The 25,801-nt window shown below is 39.2% G+C and overlaps 1 protein-coding gene across 1 annotated transcript; it reads right to left on the minus strand.

Annotated features, from left to right (window-relative positions):
• Window positions 1-2,598: 2,598 nt before the first annotated feature.
• Window positions 2,599-25,586, minus strand: BUB1B (BUB1 mitotic checkpoint serine/threonine kinase B; the record flags this gene model as incomplete). Its single annotated transcript, XM_079537848.1, has 23 exons — window positions 2,599-2,785; window positions 6,230-6,336; window positions 6,697-6,868; window positions 7,576-7,718; window positions 8,416-8,577; window positions 8,840-8,952; window positions 9,160-9,306; window positions 10,367-10,536; window positions 11,397-11,683; window positions 13,116-13,218; window positions 13,596-13,680; window positions 14,274-14,354; window positions 14,827-14,879; window positions 15,157-15,254; window positions 16,347-16,459; window positions 16,735-16,961; window positions 18,705-18,799; window positions 21,857-22,050; window positions 22,166-22,344; window positions 22,443-22,639; window positions 23,470-23,614; window positions 23,883-23,942; window positions 25,444-25,586. 23 exons carry the CDS (start codon window positions 25,584-25,586, stop codon window positions 2,599-2,601), a joined length of 3,261 nt encoding a protein of 1,086 aa, XP_079393974.1.
• Window positions 25,587-25,801: the final 215 nt, after the last annotated feature.

A 25,801-nucleotide genomic window follows, 5' to 3' on the forward strand; every position in this document is an offset into this window, starting at 1 on the left:
AGAGGCAGCTTTAACAGACATCAAGATGACAAGAACTGCCAAAACCAGTAGAGGTGTAGGGTGAAATTACACCTGATGTCCAGGTATACAAGCCCCAGTTAGGTCATTTGTGACAACTATAGTAAGAGAATTTAGAACAGCTGCAAATTCTAATATACTACTTATTATATGAACAAGAGCACACTAAAGAAAACAAGTGAAAGAATACCATAGGTCACCATTGTACTCAACTGCTTAAACAATAAAAGACTGTATGGAAAACAAGGCTGCCTAGGGAAACCTCTAACATATTAGTGCAACCAGCTCATAGGCTAGGCAGAGACTAACCTACGTGGAACAGCTGCAGGATTTCAGTTGAGTAGAGCAGGGAAAATGATGCAGAAGAGATGTCTGTGCATTTTTTGTTGTTGTTGTTATGGCAAGTCTTTAATACTATTATGAAAGTATATTGCTAAAAAACAGTTTTAATAATTCTCTAATTACGATTCACTGAGGTGCTTATGTTGTGTATGATATACATGAACAGTAATAAGACATGCTCATGTTACTGTTCCAGCAGAGAGTCTTACTCAAGGGAAAAGGATTAGCACGTTTCTTGCTCAGAGAGAAAAAAACAGCCAAGAAAACAGCAATAACTGTCATTTCAGTTTCATAGTATTAATTAGAATCATAGAACCATAGGATGCCCTCGGTTGCAAAGGAGCACAGCGCTCATCCAGTTCCAACCCCTGCTGTGTGCAGGGTCGCCAACCAGCAGCCCAGGCTGCCCAGAGCCACATCCAGCCTGGCCTTGAATGCCTGCAGGATGGGGCATCCACAGCCTCCTTGGGCAACCTGTTCCACCCTTTGTGAAAAATAAAGGCAAATAGATTCACTTCATATTTTGAAGATATAAGGAGCAAATTTCTCTTACTGAAGTTCTGCTGAGAACTCTCAACTGTGCATTCAGACTGTTCTCAAAAGCTTGTCTGAATAAGGTTAATGACTTGTGTGATTAGTTCTTTTTTGCTGACTGGAGACAGGCCTTGACTTGGGATGACCAGGCACTGTTACAAGCATTCTCTTCCTAAGCTACTTTACCTTCCTAGCAGCGTTGCAGGATCTAAACTGAAAATCTTAAAAACGAAAGGGCAATGTGCAAGATCCCCAAGATTTTGTCTAAAGTTAAGTTCGAAGATAAGCAAAATAAAAACTGAATGAAAAACATGCAAATTCATCTCCAGCTGACAACAGTTAGTTCAACACATAGCTTCCGTTTATTTTAACAGTGATCTTTGTCCCAGCCTCCGGCTGAAAAAAGGTCATTATTTGATCTACTTGCTCCATGGATGGTCAACCTGTATTACAGGAAGCATTATTTGAGGCATCAATGGACAAAACATTCTTCATAAGTGGTTTACATTAGCTTGAAAAGAACTATGAAGAAAACATGAGGGACCTGGAAGAGCAAGAACACGTCAAAGCACAAGCATTAGTGATGGACACAGGCAGGAAGAACAGGAAAGCAGAAAGTGGTTTGTAAGAACTTCAGAACAGAAGTTTCAGAATAGAATTTAGAGATAACAGTCAAGCAGGTGGTAATCAAACAGAATCACGGTCAGAGAATTTAACAAAACAAAGCAAGCATCTAAAGCTAGCTTGTTTGTTACTAGAAGAATTACTACTGGTGTAGCATTCTACTTGCACATATGTGGGAGAAAGTATGAGAAGTAAACCACGCATCTGAGAAGTTCCACTGCACATAAGCTACTCTGCGCCTTCACCTTGGATCCTGTATATTCTGTTCAGTCTTGAATTATTACAGGCCTTAGTACTGGTTTCAGTAATGCAGCATATAAAAGGGTAACACAAACATGTATGTCCAAAAGCTTCCACAAATACCTGCAATATCATCAGCATGTATAGCAAATAGTCTGCAAGATTTCTGAAAGATTTCCAACCCAATCAGTAACTCTAGCCCCTTGTGAGGATAGATAAAACATGCTTTGAGAAGGAAAAATGCAACTATGCACCTTTTTCACTTATGTCTTCGTTATTTTCCTGTGATAATCATCCATGAGAGCATATTTCAAGTAGAAAACGTTCAAGTGTCCAGGAAATTCCGCATGGTTATGAAAGCTGCCACTAAGTGAGATGCTTTCACACCTAGTAGTTGAAGACAATTCCCAGCAAGGCCAAAGTGGACAGTAAATCAAACCTTTTGAACAATCTGACAGGAATGCTTAAGAGACAGAGTTGCAATCAAGATACAACTTTATTAAGGAAACAATGATAAAAAACAGTACTACAGACAATCTAAATGTAGGACTGAGAACTTCTGGGAACGCAGCATGAACAAGGCACTAAAACATTTTTAAGGAACTATAACAAAGGGGGCAGTTAGGACAATCTATTTTTCCTGGAAAATTGCATGGGCACAGACTAGGTCACGTAACAGTTTCAGGATATCTAGGCACTGATGTGATATTCTTTGGTGACTCCTGTGTGAAGTACTGTAGAATTGGCTACAACCACTGCTCATGCTTACAGTTGAAAAAAATAAAGATGTTAACAACAACTTCCCCTCTATAATACAGAACAGATTACTCCTCTGTGAAATCAGAACTTCTCGAGGCACAATGCATCTCCCAGTGCTGCTAAGGATTCACAAAGATGTTCTTGGAAGCAGCTGTCAAACATGTCACTTATTTCCTCTCTCAATCCTCTCAGCAGCAGCACTGTGGACTTACCATCTGCATTCAGAATTTGCTGGAAAAATTTACCCCAGAAATCACAGCCAACAGTCCTAAAATAAACCAAGAAACTTTCAGTGAAACGAGTACGCACACATGACTCATTAGTCAATACTTCCATTCAAATTCAGCATTAAACGCCCTGGGAAAACCAGGTCTAAAACAATATTTTCACTCACATGGAAATAACATGAAAACTAACAATATAGTTCAGTTTGTTTGGGTTTCTTTCTCTTTCCCCAGTAGGCTTGTGCATAGTTTCACAGCTCTAAAACTTTTTTACAGTTACTTGTCCTAGCATACCTGATGTGTGGCTTAGAGTCAGATTTAACTCCCTTATTTCACCCCTCTTTCTTTCTTCCAGAGTTCTCCTACAGAAGTATTTCAAAGGCAATTAATAAACCCTCTGTTTCACAGATATAGACTTACAGCTTGAATAAAAAGGCAAAGTGACTCATAAAATGCAAAGAGAACTGGTATGAGAGCTATCGTTTTGTCTTTCAGTGTCGCACTGAAGACCACAGACTGCGCAGCTCGTGACTTTAAGCCAGGAGTTACAGTGGCTTTTGAAGAAATTATCAGCCTCTGTTTTGTGCAAGTGACTCAGAACAGCAGCCACAGTCTCAGTTCAAGCCAGATTCTCTATTACACTGGTAACTCTTACATTTTTTAAGATAATGCAGTCATACAGAACCCAAAAGACAGGAGGCCATTTCCTTCCCAGCAAGTAAGACACAGAGCAGAAGATGTTATGTGTTGGTAGGGATGTCTAAGGAACTGAGTGATAAAAATAGTCTAGAACTTCAAACAGCTTCTTCATAACAACTTTTATCAGCCTGCACAGATGAAGGTCCCTAAAATAACGTGGTGAAAATAGAAAAACTGAAAAGAAAAAAAAAAAAAAAGAAAAAAAGAAAAAAAAAACCAACACTGTTGGAACCAAAATGTCTCTGTATTCATCCTCTAATAACAGTAACATGTTAAAACTCCACTTCCCTAAAAAAGAGATTAAGTCAGCCTTATATTAATACTCAAGAACGAAAAGAACTTGATCAGAATTTACATTCTACCTTCCCAGAAATATTTAATACCTCAAATTAACAATTGGTATTCATTCTGTCAGCTTCTGAAGGGGAAGGGATCCTGCTTTGAGCGCCATTAGCCCTCCAAGGCCATTTTTGCACCTTGTTTTACAATTCTTGACTTGCAAGGATAAAACACAGCATTAATGAATATCCATCAACTAACTCCTCTCAGAGTGAAGCCCTTTCACTGCACAGGCAGTTCTGGTTGATGAAGACACCCTGCAGCAGTAAACTTGCCAAAGATTACTTGAGAACTTACTGAAAGCTTTAAATTGAGTGGAGGAAAAGTCATCAGCTGTTAATAAGAACCAGACACACCGAAAGATCTAAGCGTGAATGCAGAATCTGCCAAACAAAAAAGATTCTGTGCAGATTGCTTATTCCTGCGTAATGAACTGCCCCATTGATGCTGTTGATACATACAAGCCTGCTGGACTGAACTGATATGTGCTTAAGGTTTTCAGTATCAAGAATTGCAAGAAATCATTCATCCTTTCTTCCATTTTAGTAGCAATGTTAAAAAAAAAAACAAAACCATCACCACCAGAATGGAAAGGTTAAATTCTTTATTTCTATTGACAACTTCAAAAAAAGAATTCATAAACTAATATATCTAAGTAAAAGATGAACCACTACAAGCTGGGTTCAGTGTTAAAAACATATGCCCAAGCTTTGCCTTCTCCTTCCTTAAAATTCCTCTAACCCCTCACAGCTCTCAGTGCCCTTTCTACTCAAGCATCTCCGTACCCCACCTCCACCCAAAACCTCTTTTCTTTCAATTCAAGTCTACAGCTTTGACCCAAATTCCTTTCAGCTGACCCCTCCTTTCTAAACTCCCCATAATGGTCAGGCCAACCCTTCCACACTATTTATTTCTACACCCACTACTCACATCATCCCAGTCCAGTTACTAGAGTTACTGCTATTTTTCCTCAATATCCACACCCAGATGAGGTCCCTAACACCCTTTCTTAGCTCAGGCCTTGTTTGGCTTCACCTGCTGTAGCTCAATTTCATCTCTTGAAGAATGAAAAAAATCCAGGAAAGAATATGAGATATAAAAAACAACACTCACCAGAATTGTATCCTACCATCCCAACAAAGCATCACATAAAAAGAAAAAAAAAAAAGATTGCGTCCTGAGAGAAATGAATGTATGGGAATTCTACTTCTCAGGACGTCAGATTTACTCAAAGACAGTAGAGAACAAAAGCCAGTTTCCATCAAGAGTTTAGCTGCTGTGTTTTTTCCCCCTCAGTATTTCTGAAACTAAAGCATTATAAAACACAGGTTTACTGCCAACCTATAAATCACTGATATTCATAACCACAGAGATGAATTACCCTTGGTGATTTTGTGCCTAGTGCATACAATATCCCTAGCTACAGCGTACAACACAGAATGTATGGTCAATATTCAGCAGAAGCTTGCTATAGCTTTGTAACTACTGGTATCACTGTGTGTAAAAAAACAGAAATGTAGAGTAAAGAGGGGAGAGCTTTTATATCCCTGCACAAAGCTTAAAATTAGATTTTTTTTTTCCCCCTAATGGTTGACTACAACAAACTAAGAAGCGTAAGTAATGCAGGTTGCTAGGGAACTGGACAAATCCCAAATCTGCAGCAGGTTTTCTTGAAGAAATGGTTACAGAAGGACATCTAAACTGACTATAGCTAATATACCACGATCCTGAATGCAGACCATTCTCAGGAAATTTCCGTTACAAGCAGAGCTCTGGAAAATCCTAAGGAAATGCTAAGGCCGAGAAATTCTATAGGATATGACTAGTGAAATGAATTAGCATTTTGTGTAAGAATAAATAAAGGGTGTATGAAGACAGTTTTGTAGCCAAAACATGCATCTAAAAGGGAACAGTATTAATTAATAACTGAGGACAAAAACCATCACTTCCCAAAAAGTGGTTGCCTTAATTGGTTTTCCTTCCTGTACACGTATAAGATTAATATTGCTTCTGCAGCTGTTGTAGAAAGAAAAGCAGTGGCTTAGTGTTTTAGCCCTTCAATAGAGCCTAGAATGAAGAATGCAGAAAATCCAAATCACCATTTCTAAAGCAAAATGCCCATGTAATTTTTTTTTTTCCTCTCTACCCACACACTTCCAAAGCTTGGCCTGTTGAGTCAGAAGAGAGACTAAGACAGTCAGGTCTGAAAGGCAAGCAAAACAAATGATCAGCATTGTAACTGGCCTGTACAGCCCTTATTCAGCTTAAAACTGCCACCTGCATAGCACTAAAGCTACTCCAGATTCACGCAGTGTGTGAGTTTCAAAAACTAAACCCTCACAGCACTTATCTAAAATCTGTGTTCTAAGCTTTTTACAACTGTAAAGAAAATGAAGGAAATTGAAGGAAGTACATTCCTTCACAGCAGCCTCCTCTGAAAACAGACTTACTTGGATACATTTTGGCTGATCTTCCAAATGGAGTTCTCCTGATAGACCTGGACATGCTCACCAAACAGCATCAAATGGGCTATATCTGCAACGCCAACCAAGTCTGCCTGCAGTAACAACAAAGTTCAATTTCATTTGATTCCTGCAGTCCACTACAGATTTCTAATATTGTGCTTTTACACATTTAATTATGAATTGGTCTTTGCATTAGAATCTTCAGGAGTTAAGCAGTACAACTTCTTCAAAAGTAGAATTCTGGTTTAACTCTACACTCTTAAATAGATAGAGCAGTCACAGACACTCAGCAGCACTGTTCTGGAGTTGCTAAGTCCCTTCAGTTAACGCCAAAAACAAATCAGATGATAAATTCTCTTTATTCAGTATTTGAGTTTCCCATAAGTTCTTTTAAATACAAAGATTTTGAAAAGGAAACACAGACACTAAGATACCCTGCCAGATGTATTTACCTGATAAGGAAGGCAACTTTTCGCCAGAAGCTGCTGTCCATGAGGGGTCTGAGATATTGGAAAGCTGCTGAGTAAGCTTACGTGAGACTGCAGTCTTAAATCCAGACTGTGAGAGAAATCCACTATCTTCAGAGCTCTTGTCATCTCATTATTAGCAAATGGATCGCAGATCCTGAGAAAGAAAACAAATCAAGCAGGAGGAAATACAACTTTAAAAAAAAAAAAAAAAAAAAAAACAGAAAAAAAGCCATGTGTAGTATATGTGAGCCTTATCTATGCCAATACTTCCCTCTCATGGTTAGCTTAAGAACTACTTCTGAACAAACAGCATGTGAAAGGGAAAGCAGCTGGCAGCCTGAAGCTGATATCAGTATCTCCAGAGAAAGCAATAAGAAATACTAATGGGTTACAGATGTTGCAGCTTTTATATTCACCACAGTTCTCTGAAACATAGTTAGCGGAACAGGAAAGTAAGCTTGTTTCTAGCACTTTTCCCTCTCCTTCAGGAATTCAAAATCCTTTTACATGAGAAAGACTTAAATATTATAATACTTCATTAAACCTTTCATCGTCTACACACCAGTGAGCACAAACTGAAAGGGTGGGAGGGAAAGTACTTGTGTAGAGGCAGTATACTGCCAAGCCACTAATATAAACAGATCACCTGTTCTGTCTTCTAATTTCTTGTTTTATGCAGGACCAAGTTATTTACGACATTCAGTTAGCTGTCTGGTATGTTTGTAAAGCAGAAATTTGGGAACACTGGCAAAAACATTTTACTTAGTATCATATACATTTTACAGCATCATTCTACACCATTTCTTGGAAGGAGGCAGACAGTGAAAGAAAGGTTGATTCGATTCATACACATAACCTAACCTGTCTCCCAGAAAAAATATTTCTGGCCTCAGATCTCCATGGACAATCTCTGCTTTGTGGAGCTTCTCTACCACACCCAGAAGATTATAAACAACTAGTAGAATAACTTCGTCTTTAATGGACTTGCAGCCAAAAATAACATCCTGAAAACAGGAAATAAACATGCATTTATATGCCATTCTACCTCAGATTAACAAATATTTATAGCTCACCTTTCCACCCCCTCTCACCCCACTCATCTGTACAGAGATAATGGTCCTACCCTAAATTCAGTAAAACCAGATTTTGCCCATGAACAGTATAGACAGAAAGTAACCATGAGCTCGCAGAAAACACTATTTCTCAGAAGAGGACAAGAGCTCAGGAGGAGGAAATTGAACTGAAGGCTGAAATTACTGTTTTATTTATAACCTATTTAATTTATATGCAACAATCCAAAGAGAACTTTCTAGACTTTATTTAAAACGTAAATCCTTGAACAAGGCACTAAAGTGCTGTGACCTTTCAAAAGCAGACTGGAACTCATTAAAAGATGCCAAGCTAAACCATAAATAGTGTTAAATGCAAAAGTTACACAGTTCTTGGCTCAGATTGTTTAATCACTTACGAACAAAAAATAGTGAAGAACTGCTTTTTTCCCAAAGCAGCACATGATCTACAAATGAGAAAACAGCTCTAACTAAAACTAGAATAGACAATCTTGATTTATATGTAGGTAAAACAAAATAGGAGATCTAGATTGCAGAAATGCGTTTACTCAGTCAGCAGTGCCTGAAACTCACTGATGGTACCTATGGAAGCGTTCATGGCCTCCTACAGCTGTACTTTATCTGTACTGACCCCAAGTGTGAAGCGATTTATATTCCTGTGCAGAATAGCACAGCCGTCTTGGTACAAGAAACAGCTACAGTTTTCACTGAAGCTTTGGTCAAAGTCAGCATTCAAACGCTCCTGTAGTTGAAGCATGATATAAAAATCCCAAGGAACAGCCTGAGAATACACCTACAAGAGGATACATAAGAACATTTGTTTTAGGATTAAAGCAAAAGTTGTTCATATCCTTCTTTCCCTTTTTTAAACACCACTTTATCAAGGAACATTTTTTCCACAGTCAGAAACCTTCAATCTGTATCAGTAAGAGAACACGAGGTATGGTAAATGTTACGTGCGGCATTCCTGAAATCACAATGAAGTTAATGTATATCGTATATCTCATGATATGAATTTAACATTTCACACTTCATGCACAAAAGCGTTATCTTACCTTTATGGCAAATCCCTTTGCATCTAATTGAAGAAAGTTCACTGGAATAGCAAAAAGCATTTTGTATTCCTCATTGGTCCAATATTCCCGTTTGATACAGTAAGTCTCATTTCCTGTTACGAAATTTCACATTCGTGAGCCATCACAGCAAGTATATGTCCAAATACGTACACGTTCATTCCGTATATAACATACTATGGATACGTTCATTCTGTTCCCCATCTTCACCACATAAAACTGTGGTTGAATAAAAAGTGCATTTCAAACCAATTACAAGATAAGTGAGGTCCCTTGCACTCCCCAGTGTCTGGGATACCCACCTAGCTCAATGTCTTTCTCAAACTCAATGACAGGCAGAGATCCAGTCTCCAAATGAAAACGTGGAGAAGCAGTCAGTGACTCTGGCATGGGATCTAGAAGCTTTTTACGCTGTTCAGCATTCCACAACAACTGAGTTGTACCATCACCTAGAAAGACAGTAAAAACAGATCAGCCCAAGACTCTGAAAAGCTTCTGTTGAGAAAAAAAATCTACCTGGATATTGGCTTTCCATTTGCAAGTATAGTAATCTGTTCCCAATAGTTTCATTATTCTACAAAACGAACATAACACTTATCTTTGAAACTGCCTTACACAGTACCTCATCATGAGGTTTCAGCAACACTACCATTAACGTACTGTAAAACATTCCTTTTGTGAGAAAGAAAGCTATGAATTAGATGAGGTTCATCTGTGCAGCCCCAGTACAATCCAAATCCATTATTTTCCGAACTAACAGTCCTTTTCTAAAATCTGTATCTAGAGCAGACAATCAGTTCGTGATTTTTAAATGAAGGGTTTGATTATAATCAACTTCTTTGAATACAGTAGGGTTTTTATTTAGGAAAAAGTTGGACACCAAATCTGGTGCTCTCTGCAACAAGAATTTAATGGTTTATACTTCCCAGAAAACCTTCAAGAAAACTATGTGCAGTTCTGAGCTTGTTTTTCCTGCATGGCAGAACAGAAGGTGTCATTCAATAGACGAATCCATCTATACAAAGCCTGAGAAGTGTTGGCCTTCAACATCAGGCAGAGCAAAACACAAGAGCACTAAAGGTTTCTGCCAACTTCCTTTCCCAAACACTATAAACTAGTAATAGTCGCAGTGCAGTTAACAGGTTTCAACCATGACCCTATGTTGAACATGCTTATTTTTTACTCTGATTCCAGGTTCTGAGCAAACTTCATTATGGAATATGAGCAGTACAACAGACTTGTTGGATCACCTGGTCTATATCCATACAATAACATTGTTCCCAAAAGTAGATACACTAAGAACTTTCAAACACATAGTTTTAATTAAAATGCCATAAATTGAAATCAAAAGACAAAGCAGATTAAACACTCTGAAAATAATACAAGCTTAATTATACTGGCTAGGTTTTGAAGGCTCTGACCATTCCTATTCTAAGCTTTAACAAAGATCTGTAACAAGAAACAAAGCTCTTAGTTTCACATTTTCTTGTAGCCAAAATTTTCTGGTACCTCCAGAATCAGCAATTAGTTCAGCAGGCAAGCTCTGAGCAAGTTCCAGTTTCTCAGGGATGTGCAGGTATTTAATTGTGGATATTTGTGTAACAGAGGAAAGAGAAGATCCTGAAGAGACAGAAGAACCCGACAAACGAGTATCCTCCAGACTTGCTTCCATGATTGGGCTGTAAACAAAGACATCAACTACTCAGACTTTAAAAAAAATGCAGGGTTTAAATCACTGCAGCCTACTGAAAGTATATTGTGTGTTCCCAGACTTCTTGTAGAAAAAAAGTCTGTTCCTAGCCTTACTGGAAAATGGACAGCTATGTTGAAACCTCAAGTCTGCTTCCACCAGCTTATGTTCAGAATCTCTGTCTACAAATGACTCTTCCATTAAATATGACTAGTACAATAGAAGATGCACTGAATCTTTATTCCTCCCTTAGCTAACGAAGAATCATTCTTGCTCTTCCCTCCTAATTATAATCAGCATGGCTTCCAGGAAACTTGCCAAGTAAACAAACACCTTCAGCTTGGTAAACATGTTTACATACTAACAACTAGCACATCAAATTCAGTTGTGAACTAAGAAGATACCATACAACAGGTGCTCTCTTCTTTACAGGGGTAAGAAACAGCAGGTTATTTAGCATTTTTTCTTTCCTTCTTTCTTTCCCTGCAGAGGAAATCTCAGATATGCTCACCGATCCATTTCTATACATTAAAATGACTAATGAAACCAACAAGTACAAAAAAAAAAACAATTAGTCATCTTTTCATCTCTGGTTACAAAGACAGAATATATTTAAGAAATTCTTCACAAATTAACTGGTAGAAAAAGCATAGAGTCAAGTCCCTCAACAGCAATGCTAGAAAGCTAAACAAGTTTCCTGTTACTGCTCAAAATTGCTCAGAGCAAAATGGACCATGACCTAGGGAAACAGCATTCACTGTAAAAGAAAATAATTCCTTCAAAACAGTAGTAAAATCACAACCGACAAGACACAGGAAAAACAGCTTACAGTGCAGTGCTATTAATTACCTCAGTTTATTTACACAGAGAGCTTCGCTGTAAGTTGCCTCACAAACTGGTGTTTTCTCATCCAGAGGTGCACTCTTGGGTTCTGGACAGTCTTCCTTTAGAACACTCTGTGAATAAGCAGGAGCTGGGACTCTCTGAGCTACCACCCCATGAAAGGGAGTTGAGGCCAGATGGGCAGCCCTAACAAAGTCACACGTGTCTTCTGGGTTGGCACAAAGGCTTTTGTGCTTGTAGGAGCCTGTCACAATTGCATCTTCAGTCAAAGGTTCAATTCCATGCTGCTCATCCTGAAACAGGTAGAAGATTGAAAAGCCTGTAGCTTTTGTGTCAAATTATACATATATTTCTAATTCAAAACTGAAAAGCTGTCTTCCACTTCTCCTCTCTCTCCATTGGAAAATTCAGAAGTTCTGCCAAGATGTGCTTCAAACGTAACTTCCTTCCAGGAAAAAAGGAACCCATGACATATGTCATACAAGCAAATACTAAATCTGTCATATTAAGTCACATCTGCTCTTTTTTAAGCTTATCTACAAGTATAAGAACAGAATTTATTCACTGGGGTTTTAAACTAGTCAAGTATCTCCCATAAACCGTGTTATTTCTTTACTGTCTTCAACCCCCTCCTGCTGACTCTTCTAGTCGTTCCAGTCCCACAGTTATCCCTCACCTCATCAATATGAAAAGCATTTTTCTTCCCTGTCTTCCACCCCATCACCTTCCAGCTTGACTCTGACACTCAGTCTTTACACACTCCATTTACATCATTTATTCCAATCGAGTTATTGAATCCTAACTGTAATCTACTTGCATGTGTTTCCCCCCCCCCCAACTAGAAAGCCCATCAGAATTACATTCTAAAGCTTTGCAGAGATGCCGCATACTTTTAAAGGCTGCTTGCTCTAACACCCCAGAAGTGCCTCTCAGTTCAATTACAAGCATATTATTTAAGTGCTGACTAAAATGTCGGCCATGGAAAGGCATACGTGAAAACTAAAGTAAGCAGACATCCAGACTGACTCTAGAACCAAATTTAACACAAAGCTTACCATGAATTACTTAAACTCTACTTGTATTTCATATTGCAACTGTCTGTAAAATCCTTCTCAGTTCAAAATAAAATCCTCTCACTGTTTAAAGTGAGATTTCCAGAACCAGTCTAAAGATACATTGCAGCATGCAGTAGTTAAATCCTTAGCGAGACAGCAACTTCTGCCTCTGAAAGCTTTACAAATCTGCAAAACTCGCATACAAAGAAGGGGAATCACAACAGCTTAAGAAACAAGTACAGAGGTTTAGAAGAGTCAAATATGCAGCTCTCCAAGTGACAGAATCTGAGATGTTTGTGTGGATGAGTAGCAAGAAAATGGATGAGTTGGAGACAGTGTTTAGAAGTTGTACTCAAACATACAACTTCTTAAAATTTTGGAGTGATGAGTCCTGGCCATTAATCTGTTGCTTAAAATTTAGGAGGATTCCTTACCATTATCGTAACAGCCACCTTAAGGCCTAATATAAACATGAATTTTCCAGTGCAATTTTAAAATGATTCTACACTTCTATGAACATCACCCAATTCAATCGCCATGCTAGGCAGTGACTTAGGATCCTTGCTTATCTCAGATTAGTCCAGCTGGTTTCACTCAGTTCAGCAGTAGAATGTCCTATTCCCATTTCTCCTAGACAGGAGATCTACCACGGTGTCAGCTGTTTCCTTACACAGGCTTCTGGTGGTATGTTTTCTTTCGCAGTGATAGAATCTGAAGGTTTGCGAACAGCAAGAGGGCGCCGAGCAGTTTTCTGGGCATGATCTGTAGAATGACTAAGAGTTATACGACATTAAATATTTGTTCAAGGTTGGAATACTACAGACTCTTGTCAAGAGTTTTATCTATTGAATATTTCAACCTACAACTTTCTACTCCATAATTACAATAAACCATAATATATGCTCTCCAGAATAAAGAAAGCTTACAAAACATTCTGAATAGTTCCAAACCTAAGAGTAACAGCAGGACAATGTCCTTTCGTTACAGGCATCACAAGTAGCACAAAGAGAAAAAAAATACAAATAAAAAAGCCCACAACCATATAAGTAAGAGCCTGTAAGGCAGGTGTTAGAGAAAGTAGTTTGATACTTCTGTTTTACCTCCCTCCATCCCTCCCTCCCTCTAAAATCTAGGTCATGAATAATTCTACCTTATATTTTGGTTTGCTGAAGTAGATGATTCATCAAATATAGAGAAAAACATAGCAGGATCTGGCGGGGGGAGGAACACTGCATCTATAAGGAAAAAAAACAAGAGTTTTTCCTATATCAACACCTTTTTCCACAACTGTGTATCAAATACCCAGCATCCAGTACTAACAGGACTAACAGTATTAGCAGGAGGGGAGCCAACTCCTGAAAGGGTAGACAATAGCAGGACAAGGGGAAACAGTTTTAAGCTGAAGGAGGAAGATTTAGGTTGGATGTCAGGAGGAAGTTCTTCACAGAGAAAGTGGTGAGGTGCTGGAACAGCTGCCCAGAGAGGTAGTGGATGCTCCATCCCTGGAGGCATTCAAGGCCAGGCTGGATGGGGCCCTGGCAGCCTGGTCTGGTATTAAATGCAGAGGTTGGTGGCCCTGCATGTGGCAGGGGGTTGGAGCTTCGTGATCCTTGAGGTCCCTTCCAACCCTGGCCATTCTATGATTCTACAAAACGCAACTCAAAAGGTTTAAGACAATCTTAAAAATACTAGTCCCAGCAAGAGCTTATGAAGCTGATATTTAAATAAACTTTAATAAAAGGTTTGGATTTGTCATGTTGAAGAACTCCCCTTTTACCACCGTTCCAGCCAGCTTGTTTTTTTTTTCTAGAATATGCTTAATTTTTACCTTTTTTTCCGAGGTTGGCTTTATCTCTCTGATCTTCCTGTTCATCCTCAGAGTCAGAAAATACACTTCCTCCTTCCAAATCTGGGCACGAATCAAGAGACTTGACTTCTGTAAATAGCAACAGGAGTCAATTCCAGTCAAAAGTAAATTTTTCAGCACTCATCCTTCCCAACAAAATCAAATGCAATTTCTAATTGTTTCCCGCTATGAAACCCGCAGAGGAAATAACTAAAGATAGTATCAATTTTAACATGAGTTTTAAACTCCTGAAGATAAGACTGCATACACAAGTAAGAAGAAAGTTCTTCAGCTATTAAAAGAGAAAAATGCTCTCATGCTTTAAAGTCCTCTGAAATAATGAAAGTTCTCAAGCCCTTAAGTGCTGGGTCTATCGTTGAGATTCACTTAAAGGCACTAGCCTCTAGCACATTCTTATTTTCATTCCAACTCAAATAGGCTATTGCTTTTTGCTTGCTACAGTTTTGCTATTCACATCAAAGAACCCTTTCTCTTCAACGCAGTCTTCTCATTCTCAGTACATTTAAATCCTTACCCTCAGAACGAGACAGTTTATGTGGCTGAATATCTTCTGAGAGGCAGCATTCACTGTGAAAAGATATAAATTTATTTTTGTATTTTACACACTCACAAAACACAAGAAAACTTCACAAAAAGAAATCAAAGATGACCTATGCTACTTGTAAAAAATGAAGTTTATTCTCAGACAAACAACCCATCTTCACATAACTTCAGTTCAGATTCCAGTTACAGGCAGACACCTAAGGATACCTCCACTCTTTCTGGGGAAACAGTGTTCTACATTAATTACAGTGAGTTGTACCCAGAAATGCTCACTGCTGGCAAAGAAAACCCTCTACATTACCTTTGCAAGTGAGGCTGTTTCATCCCAAGTTCTGTCACACTGGATAAAGTACGTTCTTGTAGTCCCAAAGGCGCTGAAGGCTTTGTTACCTCTGTTGGCTGTAGAAACAAAACTATATTTTTGATTCTACAATGATATAATGATAAACCATGCAACAATATTCCAAGAATGCTATAATAATCCCAGATGGGTTATTAGAGCACTGACAGATTAATAATTATTTTTGGATGCTTTTATTTGCACTTAATTTGCTGGCATAAGAAAGCATCCACTGCTTAGTGGATGAATAGATTTTACTCCTTGTAACCCCTTTTTTTTTTTTAAAAAAAAAAAAAAAAACAGGAGATTTTAGTTATGCTGCAATTGTTAACAAGCACTTCCACAGCTTACATCAAATACAGAATATTCTGCATTTCATCATTTAAAAACATTTATTCCAAAGGTATTAGAAGTGAGAACTGTGTTGGGGAGAGGGAGGGAGACTGTGAGAGGAGATATCTTATTAGCCCAATGGACATAAGTAAGTTAAGGAAAACTTTTCAAGTAATAAACTTTTACTTGCTATTTGCAACTAGAAAAAAATGGTTTTCAAGAACTGCTGCCAACAGAATAACAGCTTGGTGTGGGTAGTGGATTTTTTTGTTTGATTTCATTGAGTTGATAACATACTAGTTTTTGCTCTTGCTGAACAATGCTTACACAGCATCAAGGTCTGTTTCTCATGCTGTCCTACCAGGGGCAAAGCAAGCTGGGAGAGGACACAGCTGGAACATCTGATCCAAACTGAAAGCAACATTCATTTCTATTTGATGTTGTACTCAACAAGAAAAGCTGGCAGAAGTATGAAGTGTGAATGGGGGAGGGAGAGATAGTTAGAGTTGCAGATCTGACTTCCCAAGTAACTGTTAGACGTGATGAAACTTTGTTTTCCCAGAAACAGCTAGACATCTTCCTGCCAAAGGGAAGCAGTGACTGCATTCCTTATTTATCTATCTAGCTGTCCTCATCTCAACCCGCTCTGCTTGAAAAGCGCTGTCTAGCTGGATGACACTGAGTGTATGTGTACAACAGATTGAAATATCCTTTCACAAACAGGAAAACATACTAACCAAGAAAAAAACATACTGCTCCTCTGGTATTTTGAAATAGCAACTGTTTGTAGAAATGCAGCTAAATAAGGAGGACAATACCTGCTCATGTAATTGTTGCTGTTTGTGGTTTTCTTTCTCCTTTAATTTCTTCTCCAGTTCCTCAATTTTCTTTTGTATTTCTTCCTTTTTCTGTGCTATGGTCTTTATCTCCTCTAAGGAAGAAAAGCTTGTAAGGCACAACATATGTTTCATGTTCAGGCTAAGGCCTGAATCCTTTAAAAGGAAGCTAAACCTCCAGTCTGCTTTTCCCAGTTCCTGGGTTATATGTTAGTTACATTACCTTCAGTATACTTCAGACTAGTTAAATAATTATTCCAGAAGAAAAAAAACAGCTGCAATAATAGATACTGTTATACAGTGACAAGAAATAAGTACAATTTTATGATTTCATCTCAGAAAGATGAAGTCATTCCATTTTGAAGCATACCTTCAGCTTTCTGTTTTGCTTTCTTTCTGTAGACTTCAGCTCGAATCTCTTCAAAAGAGAATTCTTCCACTCCAGCATAACCTTTGTCTTTACAATACATCACTACCTCTTTCTTCTCCTGGTTATCCTGATGGTGATTCTGCACACGCTGTAGAGGATCCTCTTCCTTCTCAGGCTTGCGAGCACTTAAAACATGGTTTATGCTGGGCTCAATCTTGCAGGGAGTCCTGAAGAGAAACAAAACAAAACGAGCAATTATTGCTTGGTTTATACATGCTTCACTGAAACACAGCAGAGACAGTACAGGTGAGAAAACAGCTGGTTTCAGAATCTAGCTGCACAAATCTAAAGACATTCTTTTGAAAGACAAATGAGAAAAGTGGAATGATAGCACATAAAAAGGAACATAAGTCAGAGTGGTGTGAGAAAGGAAAGAAGTGTTGTTAAGGCCCACTCAAGAGCAAATGAAATTCTCATGTTACTCTGAATCACTGTGCATTCTGGATTGATGCTTTTACTTTAGCTCCATCAATTCATGTGACCACATATACAAGTCCCTAATCGCCCTGCTAAATAGTTTACCTGATAAAAAAAATATATAATATATATATACACACACACACACTCAAAGAAACAGCAGGACTTGAAAGGTCTTGAGTTTGATTGAGCTTAGCATTTTAGATTAAAATAAAATACTTAAGGAAAAAATAAGCAGCAAATTCTAAATAAGAATATTCTGCATACCAAATGACAGGGAAAAAAAAGTTTCCTTGTTACAAAAATTACAGAGTTTGTGCAGTGAAAGGGGCCAATAATATTCACTTCCTTATACTGTCAGTTCTTTCAGGAAGTGCTACCCGCTAGTTTTCGGGTGAGGAACCAATTTGTACAAACTTGCAGGTAATAATCCAGATGTCTCCTGCAATTTTCTGTTCTTCAGTAAATGGTGATAAGAGCAACTGATCTAAAAAACATGTCTGGAAATACTCCCTTTTTAAAAAAAAAAAGTATTTTATATCTATATTTTGTATATATACATATGCTACTTTCTGTAAATTAGTATTTACCTAAGAGAGACCAGTATGTCAAGAAATCTAATTCTCTGTCCTGGAAGCCAGCAATGCCACCAAAATAGTCTTATTGGTTGGAAAATATTCTGTTTAAGCTTTCTTAAATTATGGTATGCCCTTAAGTTATGGTATGCCCTTGGTCAAAGCTACTCTGCAGCCCACACGCAAAAAACCACAGGAAAGATCTATGCTGTTAGACACCTTTCGACATTCTTAGATTTCGTGTACTTCAAAACCAAGGAAGCAGTACATAACATCAAACATTCTTTTCTACTTGTCTCTCTCTAGAGAACAAAATATGCTTTTATGGCCATCATTAGGCAGCAAAAGAAAGGTAAGCAGCTTTGCAAAATAAAGCATTTTCCTATTCTGAAACAAAACATAGCAACACCATCTCGTGGGACTGACCAGCATTTCAGTGAACACTGTGTGAGCAAGAAGGTAATTTCAGGCAAAACAGCATACTCCTCCACAACCTAAGCAACAATGTTGTCATGGAAACTTTGATAGCTGGTTTCAGAATAAAACTCCACATAGCCAGAGTATAGAGTTCCCTAAACAGCAGAAAGTGGCAATAATAAGCCTGTGTCAATTTGAAGCTGCTTTCACTGAGAAGAGCATCCTGAGACAGGTAACTGTGATATTCTGGCAGTGCACTGAATTGAACTAAAACTCTTTAGCATGTATAAATGTATATTGGCTCCTACATAATGAACAGTCAAATATTTCTCATGTCCTGATGCACCTTTCACTGAAGCCTTTGCCATCAAGCCGAAATATTAAGGGCTTCTAGGTTGAAACCTTAATTCCCTTAGAGCTAGAAGCTGGATTATTTGGCAAAGAAACAGAATAGCACAAAGTAGCTTTGATAGCAATTCTCATTTCAAACTGAACACTCACATGACTTGCAGCTGAGCTGACTCTTCCACATATGGGGTGAAATTGGGCACTGGACAGGGCACTTCTACACGAGAATTTGAGCTGCTGCGAGGACGCTGAGAAAGGAGAAGTAGGTGTTAGCAGCCTAAAGATTCAATTTCAGACTTTGCTTTCTCTTAACAACGGAATCCCCCTTTTTCCCAGTATTTGACTCATTTGTCAGCTTACAAACTGTTTAACCTTCTCCAAGATGCACATTTACAACATAACCACTCTTCTAATACATGAACAGTTACAGATCAGCCAGTTGGGTACTTTCATAAAAAAAAAACCAAAACACACACACACACGACACACCACTCCTGCACATCCTTTTAAGGAGCTAGGCTCTGTTATTCCACGAGTGCCAGTTGAAGAAAGTACTCGTTTGCTCCTTGCTCGTTTTCCAGAAGTGCCATCAACTTCATTTTTCAACCAAAGCTGTCTCAATCATAACATTCTCTCCCTTCTGCTGCCCACCAAGAACTTCCAGATTTCTCAGTTTTCTTCTGAGGCCATTCCTACACCACAGAAATCCCTTAACTACTATTAGAGCCTATTATTTAAAGAGAATACAGATGACATTGAGTCCCATAACATTCTACTCACATACATCTGCCTACCTGAAATATTCCTAGGTCCTCAGACAGAAAGTGCTACATTGTAGGGATATTTCAAATTGGCTTCTCTTTCCCACACAGCAGTTTACTTATCCATTCTGACTCTGTTAGAAACCTCTTTCCCCTGTGCAGCTTTTAATACCTCAAAGCAGTCACCAAAGATTATTCTTTCATTGTAATACAAGACAAAATGAACAACATTTCATTGATGAGGATTTAAACAATCACTAAATTATAGGGGTAGAAGAGTCCCCTAGAGATCCTCCAGACCAACTCCCTTTGTAAGGAAGTTTCCTCCAGTACATTACACAGGAAAGCATCCAGGCGGGTTTTGAGTATCTCCAGAGGTGGTCTATCACACCCAAAGTAAAAAGGTTTCCTCACGTTTGTACAGAACTTCCTACGTTCCACTTTGTGCTCAATGCCCCTTGATCTGCCTCTGGGCAACACTGAGAAGAGCTTGGGCTCATCCACTTGATTCCTGTCCTTTAGATATTTATAACCATTGATAAGATCCATTTGAGACTTCTCCAGTCTAAGCAGCCCGACTACACTTACAAGTCTACAGCTTGACTCTGCACTGCCTGTCACAACCTCTGAGCTATACAAGTTTGCCAGTTCTCAATCTACCTCTCCTCCCACTCTTTTGTCCCACGCTACTTAAGCTTACCTACGAGAATATTATGTCAAAAGCCTTGCCAAAGTCAATGTACTTATTAATATCTGCTGCTCTCCCCTCATCAACCCAGCTGGTCATGACATCATAGAAGGCTACCAGACCGGTCAAACATGATTTCCCCTTGACGGATTCCATATTGAGTGTTCCTGATAACTGTCTTTTCTTCCAATTGCTTGGAGATGACAACCAGAACAAGTTGCTCCATTAACTTCCCAGGGATGGAGGTGAGGCTGACTGGTCAATAGCTGCCAGAATCCTCCTCCTTGCAATTTTTGAAGGATGAAGTGGACACTGACCGCCCCTCAGTCAATCTTCAGGTACCTCTCCCATTCTCCATGACCTTTCAAAGATGACAATCATTTCTGCATTCAGGGTCCATGGATTTGCGAGCACTGAGTTTGCCAAGACAATCTCTGACCTTCTTGACCAAGGGGAAGTCTTCCTTTCCCCAGATTCTTATCCCAAGGGTCTGGGATTCCCAAGGTTAGTTATTAGCAGTAGAGACTGCAGCAAAGGTGTTCAGTAACTCCACCTTTTCAGTGTACTCCATTACCAGGGCACCCATCTCATTCAGCAGCAGACCCACATATCCCTTGGTCTTCCTTTTGCTACTGATATACTTAAAGAAGCCTTTCTTCTTGTCCTTGACCTCCCTCACCAGATTTAATTTCAGATGAGTCTTAGCCTTCCTTCTTGCCTCCCTGCATGCCCTGACAACACTGCCTACTCAGCCAGTTCCAGCTCAGTTAAACTATGAAAGTGTGAACAGAGAAAACTCTAAAGACTCTAGAAGCATTCGGGGGATCAGAATAAACATAAAGCAGCCTGAAACAAGGCAAATGATACAATAAATTTTACATTAATAAGTCTTCTTCCTCATTTTTCTCAGCTAAATTAAACCCATGATTTACCATAAACTTCTCAATTTACTTAATAAAATTGTTTTATGTGACAGCAATTCTTCCTGGAGTTGCCATGGATTTCATCCCTTTTGCTTCTTTCTCTAATTTTTGTTCCTAAGCTTCATTCTTAAGCACTTCTGTGCTGATAAGCCTTACGCACATATTTTATCATCTGAAAACTTCCATTCTTCCTGTCTAATCTACAGGGATCAGGAGCACGCTGGAAGTTATCTAAGGACCTATGAAACAGAATTTGATTTCATAGGATTAACTTCTTTCAAATAGCACTGTGGACAGTTTCTCAAGAAGAATAAACACCTGTCACAGCACCTTTTTATGTCTTGTTATGCATCAGTTTAAACCATTGGAACAAACGTTCCTTCTGTCATCCCTTTTTTCATCTCCTGACAAATCTCTGTACTGTCTGGATAAATATTCAATTGCTACAATTCAATTCCTTTGATGTTCAATCTTCCATTTTCATCACTAGCACTCTAAAACAGACTTGCAGAGTGCTGTACATGTATTACTTTCAGAAGCTAGGCAATGAGTTCTTTCTTTGGTTTGTATTTGGGTTGTATTGTATGATGTCAGTTTAATTCTTGCTCCTTTTCGTACAGAAGGAACTTATGCTCAGCTTTTCCCTTTTTCTTATAGCACTTTCCTGTCCTTCAAAAAATTTGGCAGGCCTACTCTGCCAATTTTTCCAGTAATTTGACTTAGGAAAACTTCAGTTTTCAAAACCTGTTCTAGCAAGATCAGCTTGTTAAGCTTGATTACAGGGGCCAGAGAGTCTTCAGGAAGAAATTAGAAAGTTCTACAGCTGCCTGTAGAAATAAATCCCAGTGAAGTGTGAAAGAACCCAATCTTTGTCTCAGGGATTGGATAAAGACATTGGCTTACATACATCTTCCTCTTTTTGCATCTCCTTACCCTCCCAGAGTTCCAAGGTCCCGCGCTGATTTCATTCTCCTTGGCCCTTGGAGCTGGAGGTTCTGTCCAATGCTGTGGAGTAAGTACAGGAATCTCAGGTCCAGAAGCCGAAGCGGAATTTTCATCAAACACAGCAAAGCCCAGATTATTTGAAAGCTGCTGAGGAGTCTGGAAACTTCTGTTTTGGTTTGTGGCTGTAAGTGGAAAGATTTATGCAAATTAGCCTTTAGCCTATCACACTTGGTGCAAATTCTTCAACGAAAGGGTCTAAGTTTTCCAACAATACATTGCTTCAGCAACTGAACATACCTTTAAGTGCATCTCCTACACGACTAATTGGAGCTCTCACTTTTTTCTTCCCCCTGCCTTTTAGATCTGCCAGCGTGCTTCTCTGAGGTTCTTCAGTTCCCAGAAGACCCATATCTTCCTCATCAACAGCTTCCTCAAGCCCCAGAAGTGTTTGCCGAGAAACACGAGTCTGAAACTGCCTGAGAATATCAGAGAAATCAGCAAAAATTTCACTGTACAAGTATCCACTAAGACATGCAAAACTACTTCAAGCTCTTCTCTTCAGCTGGAAGCTCACCTGTGATGAGACTGGAGTTTATCCAAAGGCTCCGCCCTGCGATTAAGGCCTTCCTGGAAGATTATATCTGCTTTCTTAAAACTTCCTCGAGCCTCAAGTTCTTCTGCCCATGTAATATAAAGTTGTGCCAATGTTGTACCAATTTCCTGACTATGCAGATAACTGTACAGATCCAAGGGCTCATTACAGCAATTTCCCTGAAATAACCCAAGTATTTCAAAGGGTGTCAATGTCTGCTTTTTGACACCTCTGCAACATTGCATTTATTTCAATACAAGACTTGCAGCAGCAGTTGTTAAGTCAAGACATACTATTGTATCATGTCACAGTGCACAGAAAGAAAGCAAGTCACCAGGAGAACACAAATGAGGAACACCTCTGACAATACCTGTGAATGTCAGTATTACCTACCCCTTAATTTTAGCTTACATATTCCAAGTATTGAATTTAAGTGTTTTTTTCCTATATTTCTATCACTGAAATATGTCATTTTGGCATTCCTGAGAATAGTTACTTTACTAGAAGTACAATATACATATATTAGCAGTCTAGGAACTAGGTGAAGAAGGGAGACAAGTCCCTTTAAGAAGGCAAGAACAGCAATTAAAAATATATCAATGAAGAAACAGTGCAAGACCAGAGCATACAGGTTTTTCTTAAGACTTAGATGTGGATACAATACAGTTATAAGTTAAAATGACTGGCAGGACAGATACAACACCTAAAAGATATCTTTCATTCCCAGAATATGTACAGAATCAAGCTTCACTCACTCAAACCAGCTTGTTTGCAAAACAAAACAAAAAATTTTACAGAGTATATCACCATACAAACAGAATGACCTTGAGAAACATCTGAAGATACTACTGAAAGTTTGAAATAGAATTCCAGAATAAGCATTAAATTTGCAGAGACAACTCCTAATATTGCACTAGTTGCACTTTTACTTGGAAGGTTAAAGAAAATAGTTATGTAAATGACAAATAACAAGAAAAATCAACACTCAAGATTTTCACAAAACACTCACAAATTTGAGCCAGAGACTTAGGTAGCGGGGATCTTGGTAGTATCTCTGCTGCTTGTTGAGAGCTTTCACTGCCCTTTCCAATACTGCAGAGAGATTGCACTCCTTTCCACCCTGGGGGAAGGTTTGCTCAGTCCACTTGATGTACCTAGGGATGGAACATATTCATTGGAATTCTGTTTGGAGTAAGACGCATGGCTTCTGTTGAAATACACAACGAGAGCTAAAGTAAAGCTTAGGAATAGTATTGAAACAGATACTGCAGGTTATGACATATTTTAAAACAATTTTCTCTTTTAGCAAGTTTATTATTAAATTACAATAATATTTTCCTAAGCTTTTATAAGGGTGTCTAACATTTCAGTAGCATAGCTCTAATCATTCCATTATTTCTTTGAAAACAGAAGGAAGCTTACCTGTCCCAGACATCTAGTGGATCATCTCCGGAATAAAATCTGATTTCTGATTCAAATTCCCTAGGAAAAAAATATACATATTAACTATACGACAGGTGTGCGTAACTATTAATGCTTTCTATTCTGTAAACAATGATCATTCCTCTCATTCACATCATTTTATCAGTCTGTAATAAAAAAACTAAAATACCATACATTTCAACTTATTATATTTAGACAGAGTCACCCAAATTGTTCAGCTCAGTCAAATTCTGGCACAGTACACACACATCTATGCAGTCTCCTCACAGAGTCAACTTGGATTCCTCAGGGAACATGTATTAGAAGATGAGACTACAATACTGAATAGGTTACAAGATACCCCCTTTAAGTGATATAATCATATATAACTACAGAACGCATAATGCATAAGAACTGTAACCAAACCCAAAGTGACTTCGCCCACTTAAGAGCCTCTGCAAGCTATGGAGGGCACAGATCTCTATATGCTGTCACAGTAGTAGGAAACATTTATCTCCTGAGAAATCATAGAATGGCTTCAGTTGGAAGGGACCTTAAAGATCATGAAGTTTTAACCCCCCTATTGCCAGCAGGTTTGCCAATCACTAAATCAGATCAGGTGCCCAGGGCCCCATCCAACTTAGCCTTTCCAGGGACAGGGCATCCACAGCCTCTCTGGGCAGCCTGTGCCAGCACCTCACCGCACTCTCAGTGTGAAATTTCCCCCATAATCTACCTAAATCTTCTCTCTTAGTTTAAAACCATTCCCCATCGTCCTATCATCATCTACCCTGGTGAAAAACTGCCCACCCTTCCATTTATAAGCTCCCTACAAGCACTGGAAGGCCACAACCAAGACTCCTCACAGCCTTCTCCAGCCTGAACAAGCCTAACTCCCTCAGCCTGCGGTTTTAAACTGAGAGAGAGGAAGCTTAGATATTAGGAGGAAGTTTTCACTGAAAGTGTGGTGACGCACTGGAACAGGTTGCCCAAGGAGATTGTGGATGCCCCTTCCCTGGAGGCATTCAAGCCCAGTTTGGATGTGGCTCTGGGCAGCCTGGTCTGCTGGTTGGTGACCCTGCACATAGCGGGGGGTTGAAACTACACGATCATTGTGGCCCTCCTCAGCCCAGGCCATTCTATAATTCTATGATTCATAGGAGAGGTGCTCCAGCACTCTGAGCATCTTTGTGGCCTCTGCTGGACTCATTCTATAAAGCACACACCTTCCTTGTGCTGGGGGCCCACTGCTTCAATTGATTATTGCACAAAGGAAGAAACAAACAAAGACTCCTTCTTATGAGCATTAAGTATTCTTCATATCGATCACATTTAAAAGCACAAAAGAACCTCTCTAAAGTCTGATGTTTAAACCATCCATTGCTATCCTAAAAACAGTCACCTATGCAGTGCAGCACCCACAGCAACACCTTCAGCGTAATGAAGGCTATAAATTCAGTTCATTTCTCAAGCACCAGGGAGGTTAGTACAGGTAGACAAGGCACAGAAAAGCTACTGAGAATGCAGGGAAATAAGGTGGAAAAGCCAAAGTAGGGCTTACTGTTTTCTGGTCTGAGCAGCAGTGCGTCTGGAGGCGTCCTGCTGAGCCAGGGCCTCCTGCAGCGTGGTCATGACCCGGCCCTGCCGCAGCGGCTGCACGTTCTCCTTGCTCAGCTCCCACTCATCGTCGCCGTCCTGTGACATCTTCAAGCTCTGAGTGATTACAGAAAGCGATAAAACGTTAATGTGACAGGACACTTAACCTGAAATAGCATAAATCCGGCTTTCGTTACCCAATTCCCGCACCCGAGCGCCTCTGTCCCGGCTCTGAAGCGACGGCGCGAACCCGCGTCACAACGGCAGCATCGCTGCAGCCCCCGAGAAATTCAAACCCCCAACAGCCGCCAGCCTCTCTCTCA

This window comes from Tetrao urogallus (genome assembly GCF_951394365.1).
Source record: "Tetrao urogallus genome assembly, chromosome: 6".
Lineage (NCBI taxonomy): Eukaryota > Metazoa > Chordata > Aves > Galliformes > Phasianidae > Tetrao > Tetrao urogallus.